The 27,534-nt window shown below is 41.4% G+C and overlaps 1 protein-coding gene across 1 annotated transcript in view; it reads right to left on the bottom strand.

Annotated features, from left to right (window-relative positions):
• Positions 1 to 27,534, bottom strand: part of GRIP1 (glutamate receptor interacting protein 1) — a 224,165-nt gene that overhangs the window by 29,905 nt on the left and 166,726 nt on the right. Inside the window, exons 17-20 of the mRNA XM_039234294.1 lie at positions 26,963 to 27,108; positions 13,191 to 13,335; positions 10,924 to 11,063; positions 10,578 to 10,772 (exon numbers count right to left, since the gene is read on the bottom strand). Coding sequence (XP_039090225.1) covers positions 10,578 to 10,772; positions 10,924 to 11,063; positions 13,191 to 13,335; positions 26,963 to 27,108 — 626 coding nt within the window. The remainder of the gene's footprint in view (positions 1 to 10,577; positions 10,773 to 10,923; positions 11,064 to 13,190; positions 13,336 to 26,962; positions 27,109 to 27,534) is intronic.

Here is a 27,534-nt window from a genome sequence, read left to right on the forward strand (position 1 = left end):
ACCTTGGGTCAAGTCTCCTCAGTGTAAAATAGGGATAACGATCTGTATGTGCCTCACCAGGCTGATAAGAGGATTGAGAATAACACACACAGATTCTCGAATGTACTGAGGGTTTAATAAATACAGATGCCTATCGCATTTATTATGTGCTAAGCCATTCAGCTTCTCAAGATCTCTGACCCAGGGAGAGCAGGAAAGGAGGAAAGCCTCAGCGCTATTCAGTAAACATTGAGTGCTTCTAAAGTGTTCAGTACCATGCGAGGAGCTGGAACGCAAAGATGACAGTACTAGGTTCCTACCCCCAAACACTGCAGTTTCGCGATGTCTGGCACAGAGAGGAGGAGAAACAGGCACAGAAAGCAACAGCTCTAACTGCATCCGAGGAGTGCTGTCCTTTTAGTCTGAACACGCTGATGTGCAAGAACCAAGACCCACTCGGGGTCAGAATGTGGGTCATGAGAGGTGACCAAGGGAAGGAGCCCTCCAAGCTGAGCTGGGGGTGAGCTGGCATTTCCCTGCCGAAGTGTTGGGTGAGACAGCGCAGCCCTTGCAGGAGAGGCTGGTACATGCACATGGTCATGGTGAGCCCTGGCCTCAGGTCTCCTCAGTGGGGTTCCGAAGGACGGAGCAGCGTTCAGGAACACTCTGCTTCCTCTTACCATCTGGGTTATGCCTCCATATAGGAAGAGCAATGAGTCGCCTTAGTGACGAGTTCTGGAAGAAAACAGGGGGTTGCTGAGACCCTCAGTCTCTTCTTGGCTCCCTCTGGACTTGTCCCCTCCCACTGCTGCTGCATTGTAAGGCAAGCACAAATGGGTCCCACTGTTGGGGCTCCGTGAGCTCACAAGGGACAGCAATGCCAAGACCGTACAGTGCGCTGACTGTGGCAGGCCACCAGCTGCCTCTCGAAACATCCATTCTTCTCTTTATCCTTCTCCCAGAGTCCCAGTTTTGGGGGTGGGCATATTAGTGCTCAGGAGAAGAAAGTATTTAAGTCTCCCTTGAAGTTAAGTGTTGACTATGATAAAGCTCTGGCCAATGACATGTAAATGGAACATCGGGAAAGGCTCTTTACAACACGCCTTCTGCTGCCTGGAATGCAGATGAAATAGCTGGCACCCTGGTAACTATCTTGCATCATGTGGTAAACCCAAAGACGGAAGCCAAGTGCTAAGCATAATAGAGAAGAAATATTTAAGAGTGTGGTTCCTTGACAACACTGTAGAATTATATACCAACTCTGAAATGCCTATTTTTTTTTTTTTTAGCGATTTAAGCCATTGTAATATTAGGGTATTCAGTTCTATTTAGCTAAATCAAATCCAACTGATATGCTGTGTGACAGTTTCCTTTGTCGGTCTGACTTCCCTCTCATTTAAGTCCCAACATCTACACTTGGGTTAGGGGTAGGGAAGTAGCAATCGTTTCTTTTTTTAAAACATTTTTTGATGTTTATTCATTTTTGAGAGAGAGACACACAGAGCACGACCAGGGAAGGGGCAGACAGAGAGAGAGACAAAGAATATGAGGCAGCATCCAGGCTCTGAGCTATCAGCACAGAGCTCGACACAGGGCTTGAACTCAGGAGCTGAGCTGTGAGATCATAACCTGAGCCAGGCACCCGGGAAATAACAATCTTGATTCTGGCTGCATGTCCAACTCAGCTTATCTAGTAAACCAAAACAAAAAAAATTCCTCCTCTCCAAAAATCCAAAAGTAGTTGATATTTTAACCCATAGCTGAGTCCATTTCTACTTTTTTTTTTGAGAGAGAGAAGGAGAGAATGTGCAAGCATGGGAGGGGCAGAGAGAGAGAGAGACAGAGACAGAGACAGAGGATCCAAATGGGGCTCTGCACTGAGAGCAGTGAGTCCAATGCAGGGCTTGAATTCACGAATCATGAGATCATGACCTGAGCCGGGACTGAGCCAACCAGGCGCCCCCATTTCTACTTCTTCGCTGATTTAGAATGGATAAAGGCATGGATTGATAACATATCAAAATACCTAGTGCTATAAAGTACCACAGATCAAAGCTTGCTTAGAGAATAGTGAGAAGTTCAGGATGTGTAGGGTTAAAGACCCTGCAAGGAAATGTCAAGAGATGAAGCTGATGACCAGCTGTAACTACATTACACAAAACTCTGTGCTTTAAAAGGATACAAACTGATACAAGGTATAAAATCCAGTCTAGGGGCACCTGGGTGGCTCAGTTAGGTAAGCATCTGGCTCTTGGTTTGGCTCAGGTCATTATCTCACACTTCGTGGGATCAAGTTCTGCATCAGGTTCTGTGTGGACAGCGCGAGGCCTGCTAGGGAATCTTACTCTCTATTTCTCTCATTGCCCCTCCTCTGCTTCTGTGCATGTGCTTTCTCTCTCTCTCTCTCTCTGCCTCTCTCTCTGTCTCTCTCTCAAAATAATAAGCTTAAAAAAATTCAGTCTAGATTCCTTTCACTGAGAGTAACGTTCAGTTCTATTCATTAGTGTAATAGAAAATAGGTCTTTACAAATGTTTGTGCCTCTAACAGTGTATGGGATCTTGCTATAGTGATGTTTATTTTTAGGGTAACTATCTTCAGATACTTATAAAATTCTGATACCCCAATAGTGTATATTTGGTTTTCAGTACCACAATACTGTGCAGATTAATATCTTACATTTATAGCTCTTAATTCACACTGAATATTAATTTTTTAAAAAGTGAACTAAACAATGTTGGTTCATATTCAAAAAAATTGAAATCAGAGAATGGTTTTGGAATTCAGTCTTCAACTGTAGCTCCTACCATTACTTTCATTTTTGGAAGCCAATTTTAGTATAGGAAAGCGAGCCAGATAATTCCCTGCCAAAATTTGTTTTGTAAAAATCGAGTTTTGTTAAGAATGAGAAAATCAAATCACACATTTGTGTAACTACTTGTAATTGTTCTAGCCAAGAAATATTCAAACTGTTTAGAGGAGAATGTGGTCTTGAGATGGAAGGGCAAAACAGTTCTCTACCTTTTCTAGAAATCCTCTCAGAACAAAAGGGGATGACAAATAACATAAGCTTCATCTTCAGCAAAACTAGAATCTCAAACCGTAAATATATGAAAAAGTGGCCAAATTCCATGAGTCAAACAGGGGTGGGAAGTGGTGATAAGAAGCCACGAGGGGACACCTATGGCCAGCGATTTCAGAGAGGCCCCAGGCTTCCAAAGCAGGAGCCATGGCATGGATTGTACATGCTGGTGGCAGGAAGTCCCCCGGAACCAGTCTGGCACCAGGGTAAACCAGGGAGGTGGGCTGAAGGACCACACCTGCACACGGGCCACCATCTGCAGGAGCAATCCGTCAGTGAGGCAGGCTGGCAGGGAGGAATTCTGCATTGCTGGCCGCCTACAGTTGCCATCTCTGTGGGCTGAGGAAGAATGCACTCAGCACAGGTCACTGTGAACAGCGTAGGGGTGGGGGGCATTTTTCCTAGCCTGGAGCCCAACTTGGGCTCTTCTGTCTCAGACCCTCCTTCAAACTTCCAACTTAGAAAGAAGTCATCTCATTTACAGATGAGCAATAATGGAAAAGGAACTGGCATAAGATGTACACCAAGTTAATGTTAAAAAGAAAAAAAAAAAAGGAGAGAAGGAACAGAAAAAAACAAAGCCATAGCAGATGAAGGATTCTCATGAGTAAAAGGCTGTCATGAAGCAAATGATAAGAATGACCAAATATATCATCACAAGATTTTAAAAATACACACTGAAGGGGCGCCTAGGTGGCTTAGTTGGTTAAGCGTCCGACTTTCACTTAGGTCATGATCTCGCGGTTCGTGGGTTCGAGCCCCGCGTCGGGCTCTGTGCTGACTGCCAGCTCAGAGCCTGGAGCCTGTTTCACTCTGTGACTCCCTCTCTCTCTGACCCTCCCCTGCTCACGCTGTCTCTCTCTCTCTCTCTCCTAGAAATAAATAAAACATTAAAAAAAAATTAAAAAAAAAATAAAAATACACACTGAAACCACCATCACTATAAAGAAAGAGATCAAAGCAGAGATAGAAGAACTCAAGGAAAATTGGGCAAGGGAATATGATAGGAGATAAAACATGAGCTTGTAGAGATCAGAAGAGATATTAAAGAGAGAAAGAAAGCCCTTCACCCCCAATGGAGAGAATACTGCTCAGTCTTCTGCCCTGTGCTACCCTCTTTATGTACTAAGCTGTGTTCCTTAACTACATTAAAGGGAGCTTGGGTTCTCTGATTGTACACGTTGGTGTCTCTCCCCTTTTTTAAGTTTTCATTTAAATTCTAGTTAACCTACAGTGTAATCTTAGTTTCAGGTGTATGATATAGTGATTCAACACTTTCATAATGTTGGTGTCTCTTCTCAGTCATCAATATCTTCATGAAAATTACAAGGAAGAATGGAAATAAATAAATCATGCATCCAATTCTAGTCATAAACAGAAAATCTAAGAAGAATGGAGTAAAGTTAATCAAACTAAAAGCAGAAATGTATTTTAAAATACAAGAATAAAACTGATAAATAAATGCAATAGTCAGTTCTTTGGAAAGATACTAAATAAAAATAAACATTATTACTCATGGGAAAAAAGATTAAAAACACAAATATACCAAATATGGGACAATATTAGGGAAATAATTATAGAAACCAAGAAAATAAAAAGAATGAGACATGAAATTCCTCAGTTATATGCAAATGCATTTAAAAATCTGTATGAAATAGATTTTTTTTCTGAGAAAATACAAATGATATAAATGACCTCAAAATGGATCCAGCAATCCCATGTCTGGGTATATTTCCAAGAGGAAATGTAGTAGGTATCTTGAACAGATATAATATAATTACAGCTTTATTCACAATAGTTAAGATACGGAAACAACTTAACTGTCCACTGACAGATGAATGAATAAAGACACATAGTGTATATATATATATATATATATACACAACAGAAAATTATTCAGCCATAAAAATGAAGAAAATCCTATTTGCAATAATATGGATTAACCTGGAGAATATTATGCCAAGTTAAATAAGTGAGAGAGAAAGACAAATACTACTAGCTCACTTATATGTAAAGCCTAAGTTAAAAAAAAAAACAAACTCCTAGAAATAGAGAGTAGAATGTAATTTCCAGGGGCTAGGGGTGTTGGCAGTTGGAGAAATGGAGAGATGAAGTTCTGGGGATTTAAACTATATTTTAACTATAGTATGGTGACTATAGTTAAAAATATTGTATACAAATCAAAACCACACTGAGATACCACCTCACGCCAGTCAGAGTGGCTAAAATGAACAAATCAGAGAACTCTAGATGCTGGCGAGGATGTGGAGAAACGGGCACCCTCCTACACTGTTGGTGGGAATGCAAACTGGTGCAGCCCCTCTGGAAAACAGTGTGGAGGTTCCTCAAAAAATTAACAACAGAACTACCCTATGACCCAGCAAGAGCACTGCTAGGAATTTACCCAAGGGATATAGGAGTGCTGATGCATAGGAGCACATGTACCCCAATGTTCATAGCAGCACTCTCCACAATAGCTAAAACATGACAAGAGCCTAAGTGTCCATCAACGGACGAATGGATCAAGAAGATGTGGTTTATCTATACCATGGAATACTACATGGCAATGAGAAAGAATGAAATCTGGCCACTTGTAGAAACATGGATGGAACTTGAAGGTGTTATGCTGAGCGAAATAAGTCAGGTAGAGAAGGACAGATACCTTATGTTTTCACTCACAAGTGGAACAGGAGAAACTTAACAGAGGACCATGGGGGAGGAGAAGGGGAAAAAATAGTTGGGGACAGGGAGGGAGGCAAACCATGAGAGACTCTTGAATGCTAAGAAACAAACTGAGGACTGATGGATGTGGGGGGGAGGGGGATGGGCATGGAGGAGGGCACTTGTGGGGATGAGCACTGGGTGTTATATGGAAACCAATTTGACAATAAACTATTTGTAAAAAAAATATATATTGTATACTTGAAATGTGCTAAGAAAGTAGACCTTAAGCATTCTCACCACACACGCACACGCACACACACACACAGTGACTATGTAAGGTGATGGGTGTGTTAATCAACTAGATGGTGGTAATCATTTCACAATATGTGTGTACATAAAACCATCACACTGTATACTTTAAATATATACAATTTTTTGTCAACTGTATCTCAATAAAACAGAAAAAAATGAACTCAAAAGAGAGAAATATCTAAAGATTATGGTGAGATAAGACAGAAACATAGCTACCTGAGCTGAGAGTCAAGAATTATGGACACCAAAAGAGCTACACCACCCATGAAAATGACAGAGTCCAGGTAAAGGAATTTGTCAGTTTCCCCATTGCTAAATCCAAGGAAAGGGTTTTCTGAGTTAGAGGCATAAGTAAGACAAGAGCACCAAAGCATAAGATTCTGATAAGGCAGGAAGGCATGGATATAAGGGTCAGGAGAATGGGAAATAGAAGCTGACCCTGAGGCAGACTAGAAAAAGTCTGCATCCTAGAGCTGCAAAATAGAATGGTCATCCCATTGTGAGTCTTCTTTAAAACAATGTTTTTTTAATGTATATTTTTGAGAAAGAGAGAGAGGGAGAGCAAGGAAGGGTCAGAGGGAGAGGGAGACACAGAATCTGAATCAGGCTCCAGGCTCCAAGCTGTCAGCACAGAGCCCGATGCGGGGCTAGAACTCACATTGCAAGATCACAACCTGAGCTGAAGTTGGACATTTAACCGACGAAGCCACCCGGGAGCTCCGAGACTTCTTTCTTTCTTTCTTTTTTCAATTTTTAAATGTTTTATTTATTTCTGAGAGAGAGAGAGACAGTGTGAGCAGGGGAGGGTCAGACAGAGAGGGAGACACAGAATCTGAATCAGGCTCCAGGCTCCAAGCTGTCAGCACAGAGCCCGATGCGGGGCTAGAACTCACATTGCAAGATCACAACCTGAGCTGAAGTTGGACATTTAACCGACGAAGCCACCCGGGAGCTCCGAGACTTCTTTCTTTCTTTCTTTTTTCAATTTTTAAATGTTTTATTTATTTCTGAGAGAGAGAGAGACAGTGTGAGCAGGGGAGGGTCAGACAGAGAGGGAGACACAGAATCTGAAGCAGGATCCAGGCTCTGAGCTGTCAGCAAAGAGCCCGATGCAGGGCTCGAACCCACGAGCTGTGAGATCATGACCAGAGCCGAGGTCGGATGCCCAACCGACTGAGCCACCCAGGTGCCCTGCCTCGAGACTTCTTTAAACACACTTCTTTCCCCACAGCTTTGATCATTCTATCCTACTTCATTCTGCATTAACTAAGTAATACTTTGCACTGTGGGAACTTGTTAATTGTCTGGTCCTTCAACTGGGTTACCTCTTCCATGAGAATAGAGGCCACAACTCTTTTGCTCATCACTGTATATCCATGTATACGGGTCTTATAGTGTGCCAGCCATTACATATTTGTTGAATGAATAAAGGGGACAACTTTGACAGTCTGGAGAAGCAGAGAACAGTAAGGAATGTGGCTACAGAGACATTGGTCCCAAGGAGGAAGAGCATCATGGAGGTGTGACATCTTATTGGGAATGTGACAGCTATTGTGGACTGCAGGGCAACTGAGGATGTGCAAGGTGTTCCTGGGATAAGGCAGAAAGTCTGCTTAGAGGCTGGAGGAGCAGGCTGAAGAGATCATCTATATCTCACAACATAGCACTTACCAGGGAAAAAGAAGTATGGTTCTATGCCTTACTTTTAAAAAAGTCAATTTCACAAGCACAATCTGGAGAGATCTAATAATAGTAACCTAATAATGACCTAATAATCATAATAATAACCTAATAATCAATCTAATAATCTTGGTTTAACCGAATAACACAAATAAAAGAAAAAAAAAACAGCCAACTTTGAGATCTTGGTAAACAATAAACTCAAAATGAGTGACAGGATTTGACCACCAAAATTCCTATGTCGAGGTAGATAGGCTGTGTTCACAGGTTCTAAAATTTTCAGTGCCGAAGATGACAGGCTTGAGTTGCCCTGGACTGTCAGGCTGTTGTATAACCTTCCTTTCTGAGTGTTACACTTTAATAAGTATAAAGTTAAACTTGAACGTACTCAGAAGAGAGGCCCTCAGGATGATAAAGACACTCAAAAGTAAGTGTTATGTGAGGAACAGTTAAGGACCTAGGGCGATTTTGCTTGGAGAAGGAAGCAAGACTCCAAAGAGGCATGATAGCTGTCTTTGAGTATCTGAAGGGCTGTCAAGTGGAAGACACTTCGGTCTACGTGAATGACCTTGAGGGGACAACTGAGACTAACAGGAGGAGCCACGGGCAGACACACTTCAGCCCAGTACCAGTGAGAACTTCGGGCCGTCAGAGCTCCCGGCGACGATGTGGGGGTGCTGCCTCAGCAGTGAGGGGGTGACCTCTCATGGCGGGAGCTCCAGCCCACACAGCCTGACGGTGTGCAGCGGGGCAGCATGTACCATCACATCATCTCTCTAACCTCATACAGATTTCTAACTTATTAATGTCAAATTTACTTTTGTTATGATCACTATTCTCTGTCTAGGAATTCAAATTTCCAAAAGCTTCATGAATAATAAATGGTTCTTCATTTTTTATTACTGTGGGAAAGGCCCTATATTTAGTATGCTAATCATGGTCCTCATCCTATGGTATAAAGGGACAGAGTACCTAAGTTCTTTTATTAAATATTTTTTTAAGTTTTAAAATTTATGTATTCATTGTAAGAATCTCTACACCCAATGTGGGGCTTGAACTCATGACCCCAAGATCACTTGGGCCCTGAAAGTAGCTAAGTTCTTACACATTACCTTGTGGGCAGAACTCATTAAAATCAGGAACATCCTTAAAAACAGTCAGTGTGATATGAAAGTTTCCACATTAATAAATAATAAATAAGCATGCATATTGATAAATCCACTCCAGAGTCTACTCTGATAGAATCTGACGTCTGTCCTTTTATCAGAGACCTCTCGTGGCTCATCAAGGGCAGTTATTTGGTGGGATAGCTAACCCACCACAAGGAATTATGACTTGGAAAAGTTAACTGCCAGATAAATAAAAGCCCCAATTCTATTTTGGGTCTTCAAAATATTTTCTCCACCAAACTCCAATATCCTCTCTGACAAGTAACGACTACAGAACTTTGAAATATCATTCCTTTTCCTTGTCCTTCACTCTTCACAGGACTTGAGAAAACCAGCAGAGCCAGGTAGAGAGCAAACTGGATACAGTCTCCTAAAAAGCAGTTAACTAAGTTACAAAGCAACTCCCACACCCAAACATGTGTGCTCCAAACTCTTGGTTTATGTATTCTATTCTTTGACCAACTCAAATCAGAGCAGAAAAGGGATTTGAAGGCTGGAATTTATACAAGGCAAAAAAAGAGAAAAGGTGCAGTTTTAGCTTTGGTTTGTGTTGGGCATAGATAGACCAAAATTTATTTAATTCCCTGTCAGTTGACACTTTTGTTCCACTAATATTTAGACACTGTAAACAGTGCCTATAACAATGTCTTTGTATCTCTGTCTCTGGTATCATTATCTCCTTAGGACAGAGTCCTAGAGAGGAAATTGCACGGTGTTTGACATTAGGAGCATTTAAAGTGTACCAGTTGTATCTTGCTTCCAAACCAACTCCTGGGTGTAGCTAGTGTCCCACCTCTAGCTTTCAGCACATGTGAAGATGGCCAGGATGCCCCAGTAACCACTCATGCCCAGTCTGTCTACCTTTCGGTAGTTGAGCACCTGTGGCTTAACCTGGAATTCAAATATTTTCTAGGCACCACGGAGGCAATCTGGAATATCCTTTCCTTAAGGGGTGTTTTTGTCAGAAATCCAGATGGGAGACAATCACATCTCCGAAGAATTTTTGACACCCTTCTCTTTCAGTGCTATGTATTACTGGAAGGAAACAGATGCTTAAAAGAAGTCTTTAGTTTATAGTCTGCATTCAGCTTAACACTTTTGGTGTGTTTACACTGTTAGTGAGGTTTAACTATTAACAGAGGTTACACTTCTTCACTTGAGGATGACACCTGGGGAGAAAAATCTACTCTATACTTTTATATATTGTGGTTACAACTCTCTAATCGTGAGTGTTCAGGAAACCTGGATAAGTTTCCGTTAAAAGTCAGGTGGAGGCAGGAATAAATAGGGTCACAAATCATTGGCACATCTCTTGAAGCACACCTTCAGCGCTCCCAATCCATCTTTGTGGAAAGCCTGCTTAAAAAAGTAAGAATGGGGCCTGTCTTCAGTGAACCGCTTTATCGTGTGGTTTGCCTCATAGTAATCTAAGCGTGAAGGACAAGGTCTGGATTGAACACATAGACATCAGTAGTTGTAACGGGGGCCTTGCTAGTGTTAGCTACATGCTCATGACTGGTGGGTACTAAGGAGAAAATGCAAGGCCGCCATATTCAGTGTGTTCAATCTGGTTACGCTGAAGTAGACACAAGTAAAATGAATAAAGGTGCTTCTTTTCAGAGAGCAGGGGGCGGATCTTTGAGGAACACAGGCGTCGACAGTAAGTCCTCTGTTCCCCAAGGCTAGGACGTACCTTGGTTCCCATAGCTGCTCTCTATTCCAGAGCCGTCCCATGAGTCCACCGCGCTGTCCACACTGGGCACAGTGGAAGGGTACGTGTCAGTGAGCTTGCCTGGCTTCTGTGCTGGAGAGGGGTCCTCCTCTACATCTCCCAGGTCACTCAGGTGACTGGAGATGGGGAATTTCTTGGGACTTGATGCTGACTGGGCTTTAAAAACAGAAAAGGAGTTTAAGTCAGAGAGTAAGTTTAAATAAAAAGATATTGAAACACTCTCTCCGGAGAGCCATTTCCCTAGAAACACACATACAGGGAAAGAAATGCACTGAAAATCCTTAACTGTGGCTCTCAACCCACTCACCATCTGTCTGTTTCTTAATTTTCAAGGTGACAGTCTCTCCTGCCATCTGTAACAAATGGATGGCTTCACTCAGAGGTTTTCCTTTCAAGCTGCTGCTGTTGATGGCCAGGATTCGGTCTCCTATGTGGATTGCACCAGTTCTGAAACACCAAATAGTAACAGGAGAGGTAGAAATGATCCCTGTGTGCCGTGGAATATCGATCCCCACCCCCATACTTTATATAGTCAGAGCAATAAAGACTCGGCAAGGGGCTCTAGAAGCCACTTCTCGCTTCCTCCTGGGCAATGGTGCAGATAACTGCATCTGCTGTGAATAACTTTCTAGTTTCAAATAAAATTAGAAAAATTGTTTTAATTAGTATTTCGAATGGACTTGTGTGCTTTTTAAATTCTAAAAAATCTGAGTCATTTGGTAGCCTCTTAAAAATCCTGAGGAAATAAACAACATTGGACAATAAACGCAGCGATGTTTAGTATGGGGCACTCTTCTTTTTACAGATTTAAAAGCTTGAACACAATCATTACTGCAGCTCACCGGAAGTGAGCCTCAGGGAGGTGGGGACCTACACCAGACTCTACTGTGACAGGGTCCCTGTGTTGGTAATTCCCAGGACAGAAAAGGCTACATTCAGGAATCAATTAACTTTACATTTTACTCCAGCTTCCCAGTTGTGTGGCCCAGGCAACTTCTTGTAAGCCCCATGGGGGTCAGTTTCCTCATCACTACAATGGGGATAATCGTCTCTCAGGGGAGCCCTGAGGATTAAATAGGGAAACATATGTAACGCGCTCAGCCTGCTGCTTGAAAGACGGAAAAAGAAAATTTATTGATCGATGAACTAATAAACCTTTGGCCTTTCCTCTCCTCTTTCCGTCCTCACCCAATTCTGAACAGGTAGGTTGGAATTTATAATTCTGATGTTCACCATATCCATCTTTGGAAGCACCAGGTGGGGAAATAGTAGGTCCATGAGCATTCAAACTCAGGGATGGTATAAGCACTCCGCTCTCTCCAAGCGCTAGCATCTTACTGTACTGGCTTAGTTTAAGCACGCTGAGTGAAGGAAGTGGCCCACCTCACAGGCTGCTTGAGGTTGAGTGCTCTGACCATAGCCTGTTTCTGGGACCCTGGGCAGCAGCACTGGGATAGCAGAAGTGGCATGGGTCACACAGGTTATGAGGGCCTGCTTAACGAGTCTACTAATGGATTTACTCTCAAGGAAATTTTTTCTTTGAAAAAAAAAAATAGATCACTTAACTCTTTCATAAAGGATCTCCAGTTTAATGAAAGATCTGTGTTGTAAACTAAAGAACACTTGACCAGTAGGTTGCTGAATCAGATCAATATTAATCTTTTCTTGTCTCCCTAACAGAGATACCTGGGACTATCTCTCTAGCAGGGGAAGCTAGGAAAAGACGATATCTGAAGAACACCACCTCGTAGGCGTCTCTGTCAACATCAGACCATGACATTCCTACAGGGTCTGATTGCCTCAGTGCCCTCATCGGCCAGATGAAGATGTTGGGGGAGCTGATTTCCAGGGTGCCTGGCAGGTCCAAAATTCTGCAGTGCTACATCTCTATTTTGCAAACCATTATCTGTGTCAGCATGAATGATGTGTGTGCATCCCTGAGCATGATCGCCGCAGGAAAGATCTGGTTATGTTGTTTGGAATATGCACCATATCATCTCTCAGAAAGAGAAGCAGTTTAACGGGAGGTGTGTGTGTGTGTGTGTGTGTGTGTGTGCATGCATCATTGCCAAAACAGCAAATGGACATGCTAAATTACAAGACATTATGAAGATGGGTCACTACACTTTGTTTCCCCAAATCTTTGAAGACAAAGCCTCTGTCATCCTCTCTGGAAAACACAGCAGCCAAACCTTGCACCTGTCAGGTAATAGAGGCTCAGTAAATGTTTGCGGAATTGAACTGGACAAGCCTTTTAACCTCCCTGAACTTCAGTCTTCTCTCAAAATGGACACAATATAAATCCACCTCCAGTTGACTGTGGTCAAGTCTATACATTTCCAGAGGGTAATATCAATGCTAAGCCCATGATGTCTGTTATTGCCGGTAAGATGCCCCTCAAAGTCAAGTCAGAGCTTGGCCTGAGAGTTCTCAAGCTCTGAAATCAATTCTTTGTGCAGATCTGAAAAAGTCAACAGATAACCAAGCAGAAGAGGAGAGCATATTTCTATGCAGCTGTGAGGACAGAAACCCATCTCAGACACAGGTAATTGTAGCATTTTCCTGAAATTTTACCTTTCAGCTAATCCCCCTTTAGTGAGGCTTGAAATGATTATAGGATCAAACGGCTCTTCAGTTCCTGAAATTGTGATGCCAAGGGGCCCCCCATAGCGCTTAAGCTCCACAGTGTAAATAATTGCTCCGGAACTTTCTTGCTCATCTGCAATAAATGCCAGAGAGTCATAATTGGTTTCTTTGGAAAAAGCAAAGTAAGACAACACATGTATTCATACATAAAATAAGAAACTCAAAACATCATCGTTAAAGCATTATGTCTCAGGAAATAATTATTTGGGGAAGTAGAATCTCCTTAGGATATCACATGCTAATACAGGGATGTGGTTACAATTAGTGTCAGGGAAGGGGTGCACTGCCAAATGACCTCTGTTTTAAATTAGTGAGTGACTCACCTACCTGGCACTGCAGACCCTTTGGACTGTGTCCATACTTAGTACAGTGCTTGCCCGGCACTTGTGTAGGATAAATACCTATGGCATGAGCACATGGCTGAGGAAGCAATGAGGGAGCAGAGAGTCATGCAGTGAAGAAGAGATCTGGTCAGGCCATTCTATTTCCAGGCCTTTACAAGCAAGCTAACTTTCAATATAGAGATTTTACTCAGGATTGGAGCAAACTTCAACATATACATGGCTAAGTGGGGCTTAGAGAAGTTGGCTTAGAAATCTAGAATCTCTTACACATCATTCCACTGATTGTATCTTAAAACGTCAATCCTATTGATAAATTCACAGGCATTAAAGTAGTGATTTGAATGGTTCTCTCTCCTCTGTTCTAGAGATGAAGAGCCATGCAAATCATGTTTCAGAAGCATATGCCAGGCTGCCATACTGCCATGAACTAATTTTTACTATTTAACATTAGTATGAAGGAAACCATCTGTTGATGCAGTCTGCCTATAGCACTGGCCTGCAAGACATCATGGGACACCTTCAATGTCACTGGGTGTTTTGACTGCATCAGGATTACAAACATGCAGTCTCAGATTTCAAAGTGTTTTTATTTGCTTATGACATGCTTAAAGTTCTTGAGCATTTCTCGTTTTATTCCTTGAGCCTGGGAGCTGTGAATGGGTAAGGAAGGAGCTGTTTCATTTCTGTACCTAAGGATACAATGAAATGGTCCAGTAGCTACTTTAACAGAGTCAGCTTTTACAGTCTGGACTGTATCAGAGTTAAGCATTACCACAGTCACATTTCTGCAATGAGCAGCTGTTCATTTAGGACAAGAAACCCTGAAATAAGGAGGCACAGAAAACCTTGAATTAACAATTCAATTATCTGTGCATACAATGAACAATTACAATGAGCATAAAATGAAAGGTCTATTAAGAGTAGCATAGGAAGTGATATATTCTCTCCTGCCAGTGTTTACTTCATTCCTGCCATAGATGGGGACTCCTGGAATGTACCCATCCCGTCTACTTCCTTGGGACTCTACTCCTAATAAGCTCCATGCATAGAGAATTAAAGGCCATCTACCATACACTGCAATGTTTAGATCAACCTCTTACGATATAAAAATATTCAGTATTACACTCCAATTTATATTGGAAGACGAGAAGCCTCCACATCCAGCCTCAATAGCTGTTTGATGGTTCACGAACCACTTGCAGGCTTCTACCTGAGTGGCGGCCAACAAGGTGGTGATCATAGCTAAGGAGCTGCCGAGGGAAGCAGGAGGCTACAGTGCTGTACAGAGTCTAAAATTTTGACACTATGATATATCATCATCCTTCAGAGCTGGCTTTGACATAAATAAAGTATTAATGGATAGATTACAGGTACTTTGTAGGCTGTGTTACCAACTATATTCTGGATAGAATTCGAGGTGCGTCATTTGATTAGTAGACCTTGGCATAACTGAATATTAGTCACCCTCAGACAATCTACTCGTCCTTCAGTGTGGGTGTTTATGTCAGTGGAAAGACTCTGACCCTTTACTATTGTCCCATACAGGGCGAGCCAGAACACCACTTTGTCAATGGGCACCAAGCATTCTGGATTTGGCCACCAGTGCTTTATGGGAGTTGTGGGAAATGACAGAGGTCTAGTACCAGAACCCATGAACCTGTGGGAAGTTTCAGTTAAAACTTCAGTCCACTAGTCTATAGGAAGTGGGGTTTGGGTGCAGTCCCACTCACTGGGAGAAGGCGGAGAAACTGGTTGGAGGTCACTCATTCTTTAGGCAACCCACAGTGAGTGCCCTGGGTGGTTTCTGTTTTGTTTTGTTTTTAACAGTTTTGCAACTCACATGACAAAAAGTAACACCAGAAATGGAATGAATGGGTTTAAAACAGGCCACTTTATGTAGGCACATTTTAAATTAGGCAGCTGAGGCCTCACAATAACAGGTCATCAATTCTTAAGGCAGTCAATGAGTTTAAATAGTGATGGGGATCACAGTTAAAAAAATGGCAGTATTTTAGTGAGGAAGGACACATTCCTGTTATCTATCATGTTGGGATGGAAAGAAGTGAGGCTAGATTTAGATTGTGACAGAAATAGAAGCTGATTTCTGAATTCTTCATTAAATAAATTGTCAGAAAGAAAAATCAGAAAGGAGAGACATTACAACCAAAAACAATAAGTAAATCTTTTTGTACCCAAATTAAAACTGTTTTTAAAAAAATCAATTTGTCAGTCTGTCTATCTATCTATCTATCTACCATCTATCAATTTATCTATCTCTATCTACCTACCTAGGTACCTAATGATACACACACACACACACACACACACACACACACACACAAACATGTATGTGTAAGAAAATCAAGGAAATGGCACACTGAATATTGGATGATGTTAGGAATTATTGCTAATATTTTAAACTGTGATGATATGGAATTATATCTTTTAGAAATCCTTTAAAAGAGCATCATTTATAGATACATTAATAATATTTACAAGATGGGATGACAGGTGTCTAGAATTTGCCCAATATAATTCAGTGTGTTGGTGGGGTGGGGAAATTAAGATGAGAGTGGAGCTGTATAGCAAGATTGATCCTAAGTTAATAACTGTTGATGCTAGCTGGTGTATGATGGTTCATTGCACCATTTTTCTCCATTTAAAAAATATATTTGAAGTTTTCATAATAAAATTGTTTTTTATTTATTTAAAAATTTTTATATGTTTATTTTTTAGAGAGAGAGAGACAGAGTGCTAGCTGGGGAGACACAGAATCTGAAACAGGCTCCAGGCTCTGAGCTGTCAGCACAGAGCCCGACATGGGGCCGGAACTCACAAACTGTGAGATCGTGACCTGAATTGAAGTCGGATGCTTAACTAACTGAGCCACCCAGGAGCCCTTAAAATTTTTTTATGAGAAAATATTGGGGTGCCTGGCTGGCTCAGTTGGAGGAGCATGCAACTCTTGATCTCAGGGTCTTGAGGTCTAGCCCTATGTCAGGTGTAGAGATTACCTAAACAAACAAACAAACAAACAAACAAACAAAAAAGATGTTAATTCCCTTAGAAAACGTTCTTGGATTCCTTGAGTAAACGATTATTTAATTAGTCTGGCTTCCTTACTTTCATAGATGGTGGTGGCTGCCTGTACGCAGTCTCATCCAGACCCTTAGGAGCCATCTGTCCACCAGGCTATGTTCCCAGAACTTCCCACCGCCACTCGCTCTAGAAGACGCCCCCACCTTGGCTATGCCCTGTTTTTCACAGCAATGGTTTCGTCCTAAATTATTTCCCTAGGTGGGCTCCAGCCTTTGCCCCTCCCTCACACCTATTTTCACAGGCGCTGCCAATAAACAATTCCTTTTCTTTCCTTCCCAGAATATTTTTAAGGCATAAATCTGAATATGTTACTGTCTTACTTGAAGGTTTTCTGTAGTTCCCCAATTCTTTTGAGAATAAAATACAACATCTTTGTTTGAGCTGAGCTGGATCCTTCTCGTCCCCCGAGGGCCATGCCCCCACTCCCACTGAGGTCCCATCTCCTAACTTCTCTCCTCACTGAACCACCCATAGTTCCTTAAAGTGTAGTTAGAAAAGTGCTTTTCTAACATCGTTACCCTTGCATGTATTACTCCCTATGGACAAATGCCTTTCTTTCTCCGGAGAATTTCTAATCTTACTTTGAGACTTGGCTCATGGGTCTTGTCTTTCAGGAAGACTTCCTGGTTACCAGACGGGGGCCAGCGGCTTTTCCAGGAGATCTCATAGCTCCTGCGTATTCTTCCAGTGTTCTCAACTTCTCTTAATTCTTGTTCCCCTCGTCAAGGAGAAACATTAAATTAAATTTAAATTCTCCATGACAAGAGAAATTAAATATAAAGGAATGGATTCAGTCAGGTAGGGTTGAGCTTTGAAGGTCCACAAACCATTGTAATGTAATGTCTATGATTCTTTACTCCCTGAGAACCACTATTTGCCCCCATCAAGAATGCATGTTCTAGTATATACTTTTCACTCTGTGTTTGAATGATTTCTCTACTTGTCTCCACCACTCGAATAGGATCACCTTGAAAGCAGACGTTTTGTCTTCATATCCCCAGAACAATGTCTGGCACCCAGGGGACTTTGGTAAATGGCTGGACAAATGAGCGAGGGGACGAGTGGATGTTGTTAGCTTGAGTTACAGTTCCAAGGGACAAGGTCTGTAAGAGAGCTTTGTGAGTCACTGTCCCTGCTTCTCTGAGGTCTAGTTTTCTTCCGCAGGTGATGTAAACCCAATTAAGGCTCACTCAGAGAGTGACAGTAAGACCCGGGTTGCCACCACGGGGACAGGCAAACCTAGAGCATCCTCCCTCTATCGTGCTGACAGTGTCTGAGTCAGCTTCAGGCTGCACTTCCCACTCCATCTGCCTTCTCGGGCTTCAGCCCAACTGGCAGTTGTGAGGTCCTACAGCTTAGGAGGGTGATAACTGCCATTTATGCTCAGACCATTTTGGAGGTGGAAGCATTCCAACCCCCTCTCCCCTTGAGGCTGCTCCAGCTTAGAAAGGAGCAACTGGAGTGTTTAGCCAGAACAAAACTTTCTGAGAAGGAAAAATGCAGGATCGCCAGTAAGTTTCAAAGTGAGCCCAAACAGATGTTAATGATATTATAAGAAGCTTTTATATCGCAACAGAAGGTTTACAACTATTAGCGAAAGACATGAAAGGGGGCCAGCCTACTTGTTTGTTCTGCTCAGCTCTAGTTAAGAAAATTAATGGGACCACAGAACAGATGCAAAATTGCAGCATTACTTATCTACAGTGTTATTTTAGGGCTTCTTGAGTGTTGCCTGTTTAACCAAATGAACATGATCTGGCTCGAATCCATAATGGCAGCTGCTTCTGTGACCAAACAGGGGGTCTGGATTTGGGAGAGAGCCTTTGGAATGCATAACTGTACAGGTCAATCAAAGTTCACTTCAACTAAAAGCGATGGAATGCATTTTACGGAGTATGGCTACGTTTCTTGGAGAAAAGGCCTGAGAGAATAAACCCTTATCAAAATAGCGTACCAACGGAGTTCAAGGAGTTGTTGAGTGTCAGAGAGGAGAATTGGAATATCTTTATATTAGTGATTATTCTTATACATATATATGTATATATATGTATATGTGTATATAGATATATCTATATAGATATATAGATATAAAATAAGTCTCCACATTATGTTGCTTTGTGACAGTGCTTCTCAAACTGTAGTCTTAGGACTAGGAACTTCAGCTTTATCTAAGAACTTGTTGGAAATACACATTCTTGGGGGCACCTGGGTGGCTCAGTTGGTTAAGCGTCCAACTTTAGCTCAGAGTTCACATTTCGTGGGTCCGAGCCCCACATCGGGATCTGTTGCCGACAGCTCAGAGCCTGGAGCCTGCTTTGGATTCTGTGTCTCCCTCTCTCTCTGACCCTCCCCTGCTCATGCTCTATTTCTGTCTCAAAAATAAATAAATATTAAAAAAAAAAGGAAATACACATCCTCTTCACCTCAGACCTATAGGAATCCCAAAGTCAAGGGGAGGAACCCAGCCATCTGAGTTTTAATAAGCCTTCTAGGTGATTCTGACTAGAGTTTGAGAACCATTACTCTGAGGGGTGCCTGGGTGGCTTAGTCAGTTGGGCATCTGACTTCAGCTCGGGTCATAAATTCAAGCCCCACATCGTGCTCTCTGCCGTTAGCCTGTAAGCACAGAGCCCACTTTGGATCCCCTGTTCTGTCCCTGCCTGGCTTGCACTTCCTCCAAAATAAATAAATATTTTAAAAACCCCATTAGTCTGAGATCAAGCATGAAGAAAGGGAAGACACCCCCCCACCCCGCCCTTTTTAAAAATCTATTGTAGGTTCTTTTATGCAACCAGCTTTTTGCCAAAACCACCCCTACCACCGCTCCCAGCACAGCTAGGATCCTTCTTGCTTGCTTGTAATGGGGCCTTTCTTCTACTTCAGTCTAGATTCGAGGGGGAGAAAAGCTGGGAGAAATCACTGGAAAAAAATATGAAAGTTCAAACCTCTGAAGGGCAGATTTCACTGGTACTAAGGCTATCTGTGCACAAGGCTCTATTTGGAAATGTGTAAAGGTAATTTGGTTTGGATAGGACAAATTGTAGCCTGGAAATGTTTCTCTACACAAATTAGAGCCCAAGGAGGTAAAATACTGTATTTATGGTCTCTAAAAACATGCTCTATATTAGAGGAGAGGTGCTCTAGATCAAGAGAGAAATCGCTAACAGCTATATATTTGATTGGCACAAAGGCAGTAATACAAAGCAGACAGGCCCTTAGGAATTATTTGCACGCTGCATTTGGAAGGCTCTCTCTATTTCTTCCTAAAAGCAAATTCTCAACTGTTTTGCTTTAGGGTTGCCTCTCAGCTACTGCTCTCTCCCTCTTCATTTACATTGGATCTAGATGAAATCAAAGAAAGACAATAGATTTTATTTCAAGAGGGTTATTTGCATTTTGGGGACCTAGGGATTGGGTGACAGCCCTTGTTTTGGAGCCTTGGACGCAGGCAAGAGCCATCTGGCTCGATTTGGCTTCCCCCACTGCAGTAATGAAAGACGATAAATGCAAAAGCTCTTGAAGGCAGAATGGTCACTGAATATTGCGGGGCGGGAGGCAAGCCCTACAATTCCGAGTCTTCCAAAAGATTTGGACATCGTAAAATAAAGCTAAGATTAATGTAAAAACATCCTACTGCTGGCAGTTGGTAGTTAGGATTTACTGGGCCTTACTAGGCGCCACACATCATTGCTGCGTGCTTACATGTATGGTCTCCTCTGATCCTTGAAACAGCCATGTGAAGTAGGCATTAAATGGACATTTATAGATGAAGAAATGGATGCTCAGAGAATTTAATTTTCCCATTTCCCAGCTTGTCAGTTGTGAAGCTAGCCTAGAGTTCTTAGTCATTTTAATCTCTTGCTCCCTGAGGCTGGACTAGAAACAGCTGATTCAAGACTCCTGAATGCCCCATTCTTCAATAAACAATTGCAACCCGTCCTCACTGACCAAATACTATGGCCTCACTTCCCTGCTTTAAGTCTTTAAAAAAATTTTTTTTAATGTTTTATTTATTTCTAGGAGAGAGAGAGAGAGAGACAGCGTGAGCAGGGGAGGGTCAGAGAGAGAGGGAGTCACGGACTCTGAAACAGGCTCCAGGCTATGAGCGGGCAGTCAGCACAGAGCCCGATGCGGGGCTCGAACCCACGAACCACGAGATCATGACCTAAGCAAAAGTCTGACACTTAACCGACTAAGTCACCCAGGTGCCCCTCCCCTGCTTTAAGTCTTTTAATGGCCTCCATGGCTTCTAGAGTTAAGTTTGAATTTCTTAACAAGGGTTCGGATCGTAATGGTCTGGCTTCAGTATATCTTTCTACTCATCTACTACTGAGTCTGTATACATAATTTGTGCTTCAGCTACATCTGCTAGTAGGATTCTGACCCCCTCCTTTGGCTCACTGTCTTCTGGTTAATTCTAATAACACTTCCCAAACACTTTCAGGACCAAAGCTGTTAGAAACATTTCCTCGAGCTCCTCAGGCTCAAATGGGTGCCTCCATATTCTCTTAACATTTTGTGCTTTCACGTAGAACATTCATCATATTGTTAATTATTTATTTTCTTCTGTATCTCCTATAAGGTGGTGACTGATTTGGGGGCAGGGACTGTGTCTTTTTTAATCTAAGAACTGGCTGACCCTAACACCTCATAGACACCAAATAAATGCTGATGGCATGACTGAGTGAAACACAAAGACTAACAATTTTGAAAATAGTTCTATCATCTCCTTGGGTTTGGTACAAGGTAGGGCAATGAAATTAGTGTAACTGGAAGATGTGCTCACATCTTTAATAGCTCAATAGCTATTAAACCCAATTGCAGTATTGCTAGTGTAGGAAAAGAAGTTCTATCACATATGGTTATAAACTTTCTGTAACTGATGAGAGCAGCAAGGATTGAGAGGGGCAGATAGTTAAGGAAAGAAGTGGAAGGCTCCCAGAGTACAGAAAGTCTAATATTAATATGAACATTTTAGGGAGTGAAGACTATATACTGAATATTACCATTTTAAAATATTGAGAAGACCAAGGATGGTAACGATTCAAATCACCAGTTTAATTTCAGATAAAGCGCAGTATCAAACTTCCAAAATCAGTGACTTGTAATGATTAATTCCGACTTTCCATTCATTTAAATCTTGCAGAATGATAAGAACAAAGGTGGAGAAAGGCATTTTAGGATGTGATAGTAATAAAGATAGTCCCCATGTATTGAATACCAACTGTGCCAGGAAATATTTCTATTACTAAGTTACAACTGTTCCCTAAGGTGGGTATTACTGTGTCTACATTACTAGAAATACAGCTGAATCTCTGGTTAAGTAGCTGGTACAAACTCACATAGCTCAAATGTGGCAGAGCTGGACTTTAAACTCAGGCCTGATCTTAAAGCATGTGCTCTTTATGACCACATAGTCTGCCCTGAACTAACTCATTTTGAATAATTTCCTCCCCCACTCCTTGCTCTGTTCTGAATAAAAGAGTAGTCAGTTACTCAAATTATACAGTACTTACATCCTCATGTTGGAAGAGGATATAGGAACACTTAAATTCTTCCAAATCAATGAACAGATGGTAATTTTTCAAATAGTGGTCTGGTATAAAAACATGTCTGAATGAGTATATATTTTCATATACCAATTTGAGAAAATCTGGTTTGGGTAGATACGTCTCTCACACCTATATTTACAGTCTTATCTTCTGTAGGTAGGTGCATGGTTTTCAATAGAAGGATTTAGAACTTTAGAAAGACTTAGAACTTTAAAAATAGGACCCCCTTGGGGCACCTGGGTGACTCAATTAGTTAAGCATCTGACTTCAGCTCAGGTCATGATCTCGCAGTTCACAAGTTGGAGCCCCATGTTGGGCTCTGTGCTGACAGCTCACAGCCTGGAGCCTGCTTCAGATTCTGTATTTCCCTTTCTCTCTGCCCCTTCCCTGCTTGTGCTCTGTCTCTCTCTCTCAAAAATAAATAAAAAATAAGTAAAAATAGGACCTCCTAAAAAATGAAAAAAAGCAAAACAAAACCCCACCTTAGTAAGCATGATAATTACCATAATATTAGGCATCGGGATTGTAGAGAGAAAGGTGAAAAGGAGGAAAGAGGAACTGAAAGAAAGAAGCAATTGAAAGTAAGATCTGGCTCTCCAAGTGCTAAGTTACTGTTTCTGGAACTCCTCCTCCCTGACACGTCTGCACAGCCCGGCTTTGGAACTGGGAACACGGCCAACTGTGAGCATTATACATATTCATCTCTGGCTTGGGTTTTTTACTCTGCAAGGAAGGTGGCTAAGATGTGCTTAGCTTGGCAAATCATGCAAAATGGGTTTCCCCACAGAGCGTTGCCTCTTCACTAGCACACAGCCCAGACTGATGCTGGAGGCTTTATCCTTTTTTGCAATAAATCCCCCAAAGAAAGTGCAATTGAAGCATGCTTGTAAAGAGAAGAATGCAAATGTGGGTACAGAAAATCAGTTGCTTGAGAAACAATGAGTGGAAATTTTTAAATGTTGCTTATAAAACATATTTGAATACAACCATCCTTAACAACTCTGACGATCGATGCAACTACCAATTTGTTTTGGCTTTGTGTTTTTTTTTAATTTTTTTAATGTTTTTTAATTTATTTCTGAGAGAGAGAGACAGCATGAACAGGTGAGGGTCAGAGAAAGAGAGACACAGAATCTGAAGCAGGCTCCAGGCTCTGAGCTGTCAGCACAGAGCCTGTCGCGGGACTTGAACCCACGAACTGTGAGATCATGACCTGAGCCAAAGTCGGACGCTTAACCGACTGAGCCACCCAAGCGCCCCAATTTGTTTTGGCTTTGAATAGCAATCAAAAACACAGGACCACAAACTCTAGATCTAGATGGCTTAATTATAGAAGATTCTAGAGCACTGACAATAACACATCTTTGGTTGGAACAAAGCTCTCTGACCACTCTTGTTGGGAGCCATTCTGAGCCCACTAGTCGAGAAAACTCCTGGTGAGGTTAAAGCAAGTTTGCACGGTCTCTTGCCAATCAGATGATGACCGATATCCACCCCCACTCAATTATTTCTGCTTGAGCACTGACCCCTAAGGTACCTTGTTGATCAATATTGGGAGTGACTTCTCCCCTTATTCTGGCCCTGGTATGATGACTGCACCTTGTGAAGGAACTTATTGTGGGAAGTTCTTCTTTTGATTATGGGAACAGACATCGTGTCTCCAGAAGGTCCTGTTTCCCTCCATACTCTCCCTTGAGCTATGAACAGGCTAATGACCCTTACTCATAAAAGATTGACCTTTACATGTACAATTCTGTTTCTACCGTTGCATTAGTCCAGGATATTCATACAGCTCAACATGTAAATCAGCTAACCAAAAATGTCTCTCATGCCCTAGCTATTCAAGAAATCATAAAAGTAGACACAAAGGTAAATGCACTCGAAGAGGCTATTCTATGTATGGGAAATAAGCTAAACTCTTTAAAGGTATGGTTGGCTCTCCGGTGCTGTAAAGAATATAACTGGAAAATCAAGTCTTGCCCGGAGACAAAGAGCCTAACTTAGAGAAAAGGAACAGATAAGGGCAGAAGATAATTTAGTACATACACCTTTGCTAACTGATGGTGTAGAGCAGCCCCTTCCCTAAGGCCTACTTTCCACAAACACCTTCCCTTACCCTGGCAGCTGTGATGAGGATGAATAAGAGTATCTACAAACCTATGACTTAATCTTAGTGTTATTAAAATGTGAACACCTTGTTATTTTCTTAGTTACTCAACCTCACTATAATTGGGGCAGTTCTGCAAGAAGACTTCTGTAAAACCTGTTTCTGTACATTTTCCAAAAAACCTTATCACAAAGAGCTATCCATTGTAAAAATTCCATTTTCTGATGCCATGTTAACTTTTGACTTATAAATAAAGACACCAAAACCGACAGGACAGAGATGCCTGCCTGGTGATCAGAAAGGATCTCGGGGCTCTCTCACACTCTCTCTCTCGCCGACACCGTCCATCCTTCAGGCACCCCTGGACCTGCCGAACCCGGCCTCCGACACACTCTCTCTTTAACCATTACTGGATTAAAATTGTGATTCTCCATCCTCTTTGTAAAATGTACCTTTCAATGCCATTGAATGCCCCAGAATAATAGGTCTTTGTGTCTAGTGCCTCTGTGCACCAATGTTCCTGCTAACAACGGAGTTGTAAGCTTAAAAATTTAGTCAACAAATTTGTTGTTGTTCTTAGTTTATTTTGTTTATTCCCAAGCTTGTTTATGTTAGTTTTACTAGTGTTTGTAACTATGTAATTTGATGAGTCTTACATAACCTATGAAACATGAGTTATAGTGGTTCTATGAAAACAAAATCAAATTCTTTGGAAAGAATCAATAAGGGGGGTCGTTAGGCAAAAATCCACTGTTGATTCTATAGAAGAAAAACTTGAAAATACTGGGCAAATACAAATCTAAATGAAGTAAACATTCAGATTACTTTATATTCTTTAAATTTTCGCTATATTAAAACAAAAACAAAACTGGAAATCATAAACTGTATATTATATGTACTAGGAAAACAAACAAGTAAAAAGACTTGTAACTATGATCAGCAGAATGATATCATAGCAAAGAAGTTGGCTTCACCCCTAAGTCTGGTAAAATTTTAAGTTTAATGTTTATGCTATCCATAGTGATCATTTTCTGTAATTTCCCACATTAGCGGCATCTTTCAATTATGGACTTTTTAAAATCAGCTTTAGGTTCTTAACATAATCAGATAAAAGACCTACTGCTGCTCAGATTGTGTTTGTTGGACCACAGTAGTATTACCAGGAAGGTTGTTAGAAATGCAGATTCTCAGGCATCATCTGGGGGTAATGCCCAGGAACCGTGTTTTAACAAGTTCTTCTGGTGAATCTGAGGCCATTAAAGTTTGAGAAGCACTGCTCGCTGTGTTCATGGAAACATTACCCAATGGATACAGCCCTTTTAGAAAACACCAGCCTACTTTCAATCCATGAGCATGGAACATTTTTCCAATTCTTTATGTCTTCAATTTCTTTCATAAGATTTCTATAGTGAAAGACAGATAGCATATGATTTCACTCATATGTGGAATTTGAGAAACTTAACACATGATCATAGGGAAAGGGAAGGAAAAATAAGATAAAAACAGAGAGGAAGGGAAACCATACGATACTTTTTTTTTTTTTAAGTCTCTACCTCATGGAATTTTTTTTTTAACATTTTCTTTTTCTTTTTGAGAGACAGAGACAGAGCATGAGAGTGGAGGGGCAGAGAGAAACAGAGACACAGAATCCAAAGCAGGCTGCACGCTCTGAGCTGTCAGCACAGAGCCCAACATGGGGCTGAAACCCACGAACTGTGAGACCATGACCTGAATTGAAGTTGGATGTTTAACTGACTGAGTCACCTAGGCACTCCCATAAGAGACTCTTAAATACAAAGAACAAACTGAGGGTTGTTGGGGGTGGGGATGGGGTAAGTTGGCGATGGGCAGTAAGGAGGGTGCTTGTTGCGATGACCACTGGGTATGATATGAAAGAGATGAATCACTGGGTTCTACTCTTGAAGCCAAGACTACACTATATGTTAACTAACTTGAGAATAAAAAAAGAGAACGGCATCATACAAAACTCATTGGGAATCATGAGAAGTTCCTTTCTATTCTTACTCAGCAGCTCTACTTCTAAAAAGATTTCCTAAGAAAATAATTCAAAAGAAGAAGAGTTGGGTAAAGGTATCCATACATAAAGAGGTCTGTGACTGTACTATCTACAAGAGTAAAACAACTGGAAGCCATCGAAGTAGGAAGAGAAAAATGATAAATACATTACAGGCAGTAAATAAACAATGATAGATATTAAGTGCTTGAAAAGTGGTGCTTATGAAGGTATAACACACACTATGGCTCTAATTATGTAATACAAATATCAACTAGAAAATGACGAGTTCCATTGCATTAGGGTAGTGTTGGGTGATGCTTTAGTTTTCATTTTTAAACATTATTTTGATACAGTTGCAATAATGTTTCATAACGAAAATATCTTAATTGTATAATTTAAAAGCACCACTATTTAAAATTCATACTCCCCTCTAACACACAATTTAAAGACCCTTTTAACTATGTAAAACACTGCTGCAGTGTCACTAGCCAGCTGTTGTATGTAAAGCATCAAGACGTAATATCTTTTGTGACAGATGGGCAGTTAGAGAAATCAGTCTTAACTAAGAAGGCTATCAGTACCTGAATTATCTTCATCTTTGCGGATTTTGAGCTTCACCAGGTCTTCGCACTGCTGGAGGATCTGAACTGCATCTTCCATAGAACAATTGTCCAGCCGGATGTTATCTATCGCAAGTAATTTATCTCCCAGTTCCAGGGTGCCAGTCCTGTTAGTAAATGCACAGCAACACATGATTAATGAGCACTTCCCCCAGTCATTTAAGAGGCATTAAGAATAATGTAGCATTATGGCAGTCTTTAAAGGGAAAGGCGTTCTTCAGCTATTCTTAAATTGCATTTTATTAACAAATCCCTTTTTTCCAGTCTTATTTTGGATGGCTGCCATGACACCAAATTTCAGAGTATTAAAAACATTTTTTTTAATGAACAAATCAGGAGACTATAGATGCTGGTGAGGATGTGGAGAAACGGGAACCCTCTTACGCTGTTGGTGAGAATGTAAACTGGTGCAGCGCCTCAGGAAAACAGTGTGGAGGTTCCTCAAAAAATTACCAATAGAACTCCCCTAGGACCCAGCAATAGCACTGCTAGGAATTTACCCAAGGGATGCAGGAATGCTGATGCATAGGGGC

Source organism: Hyaena hyaena, unplaced genomic scaffold, assembly GCF_003009895.1.
Source record: "Hyaena hyaena isolate Hyena2069 unplaced genomic scaffold, ASM300989v1 scaffold_87, whole genome shotgun sequence".
Classification (NCBI taxonomy): Eukaryota; Metazoa; Chordata; class Mammalia; order Carnivora; family Hyaenidae; genus Hyaena; species Hyaena hyaena.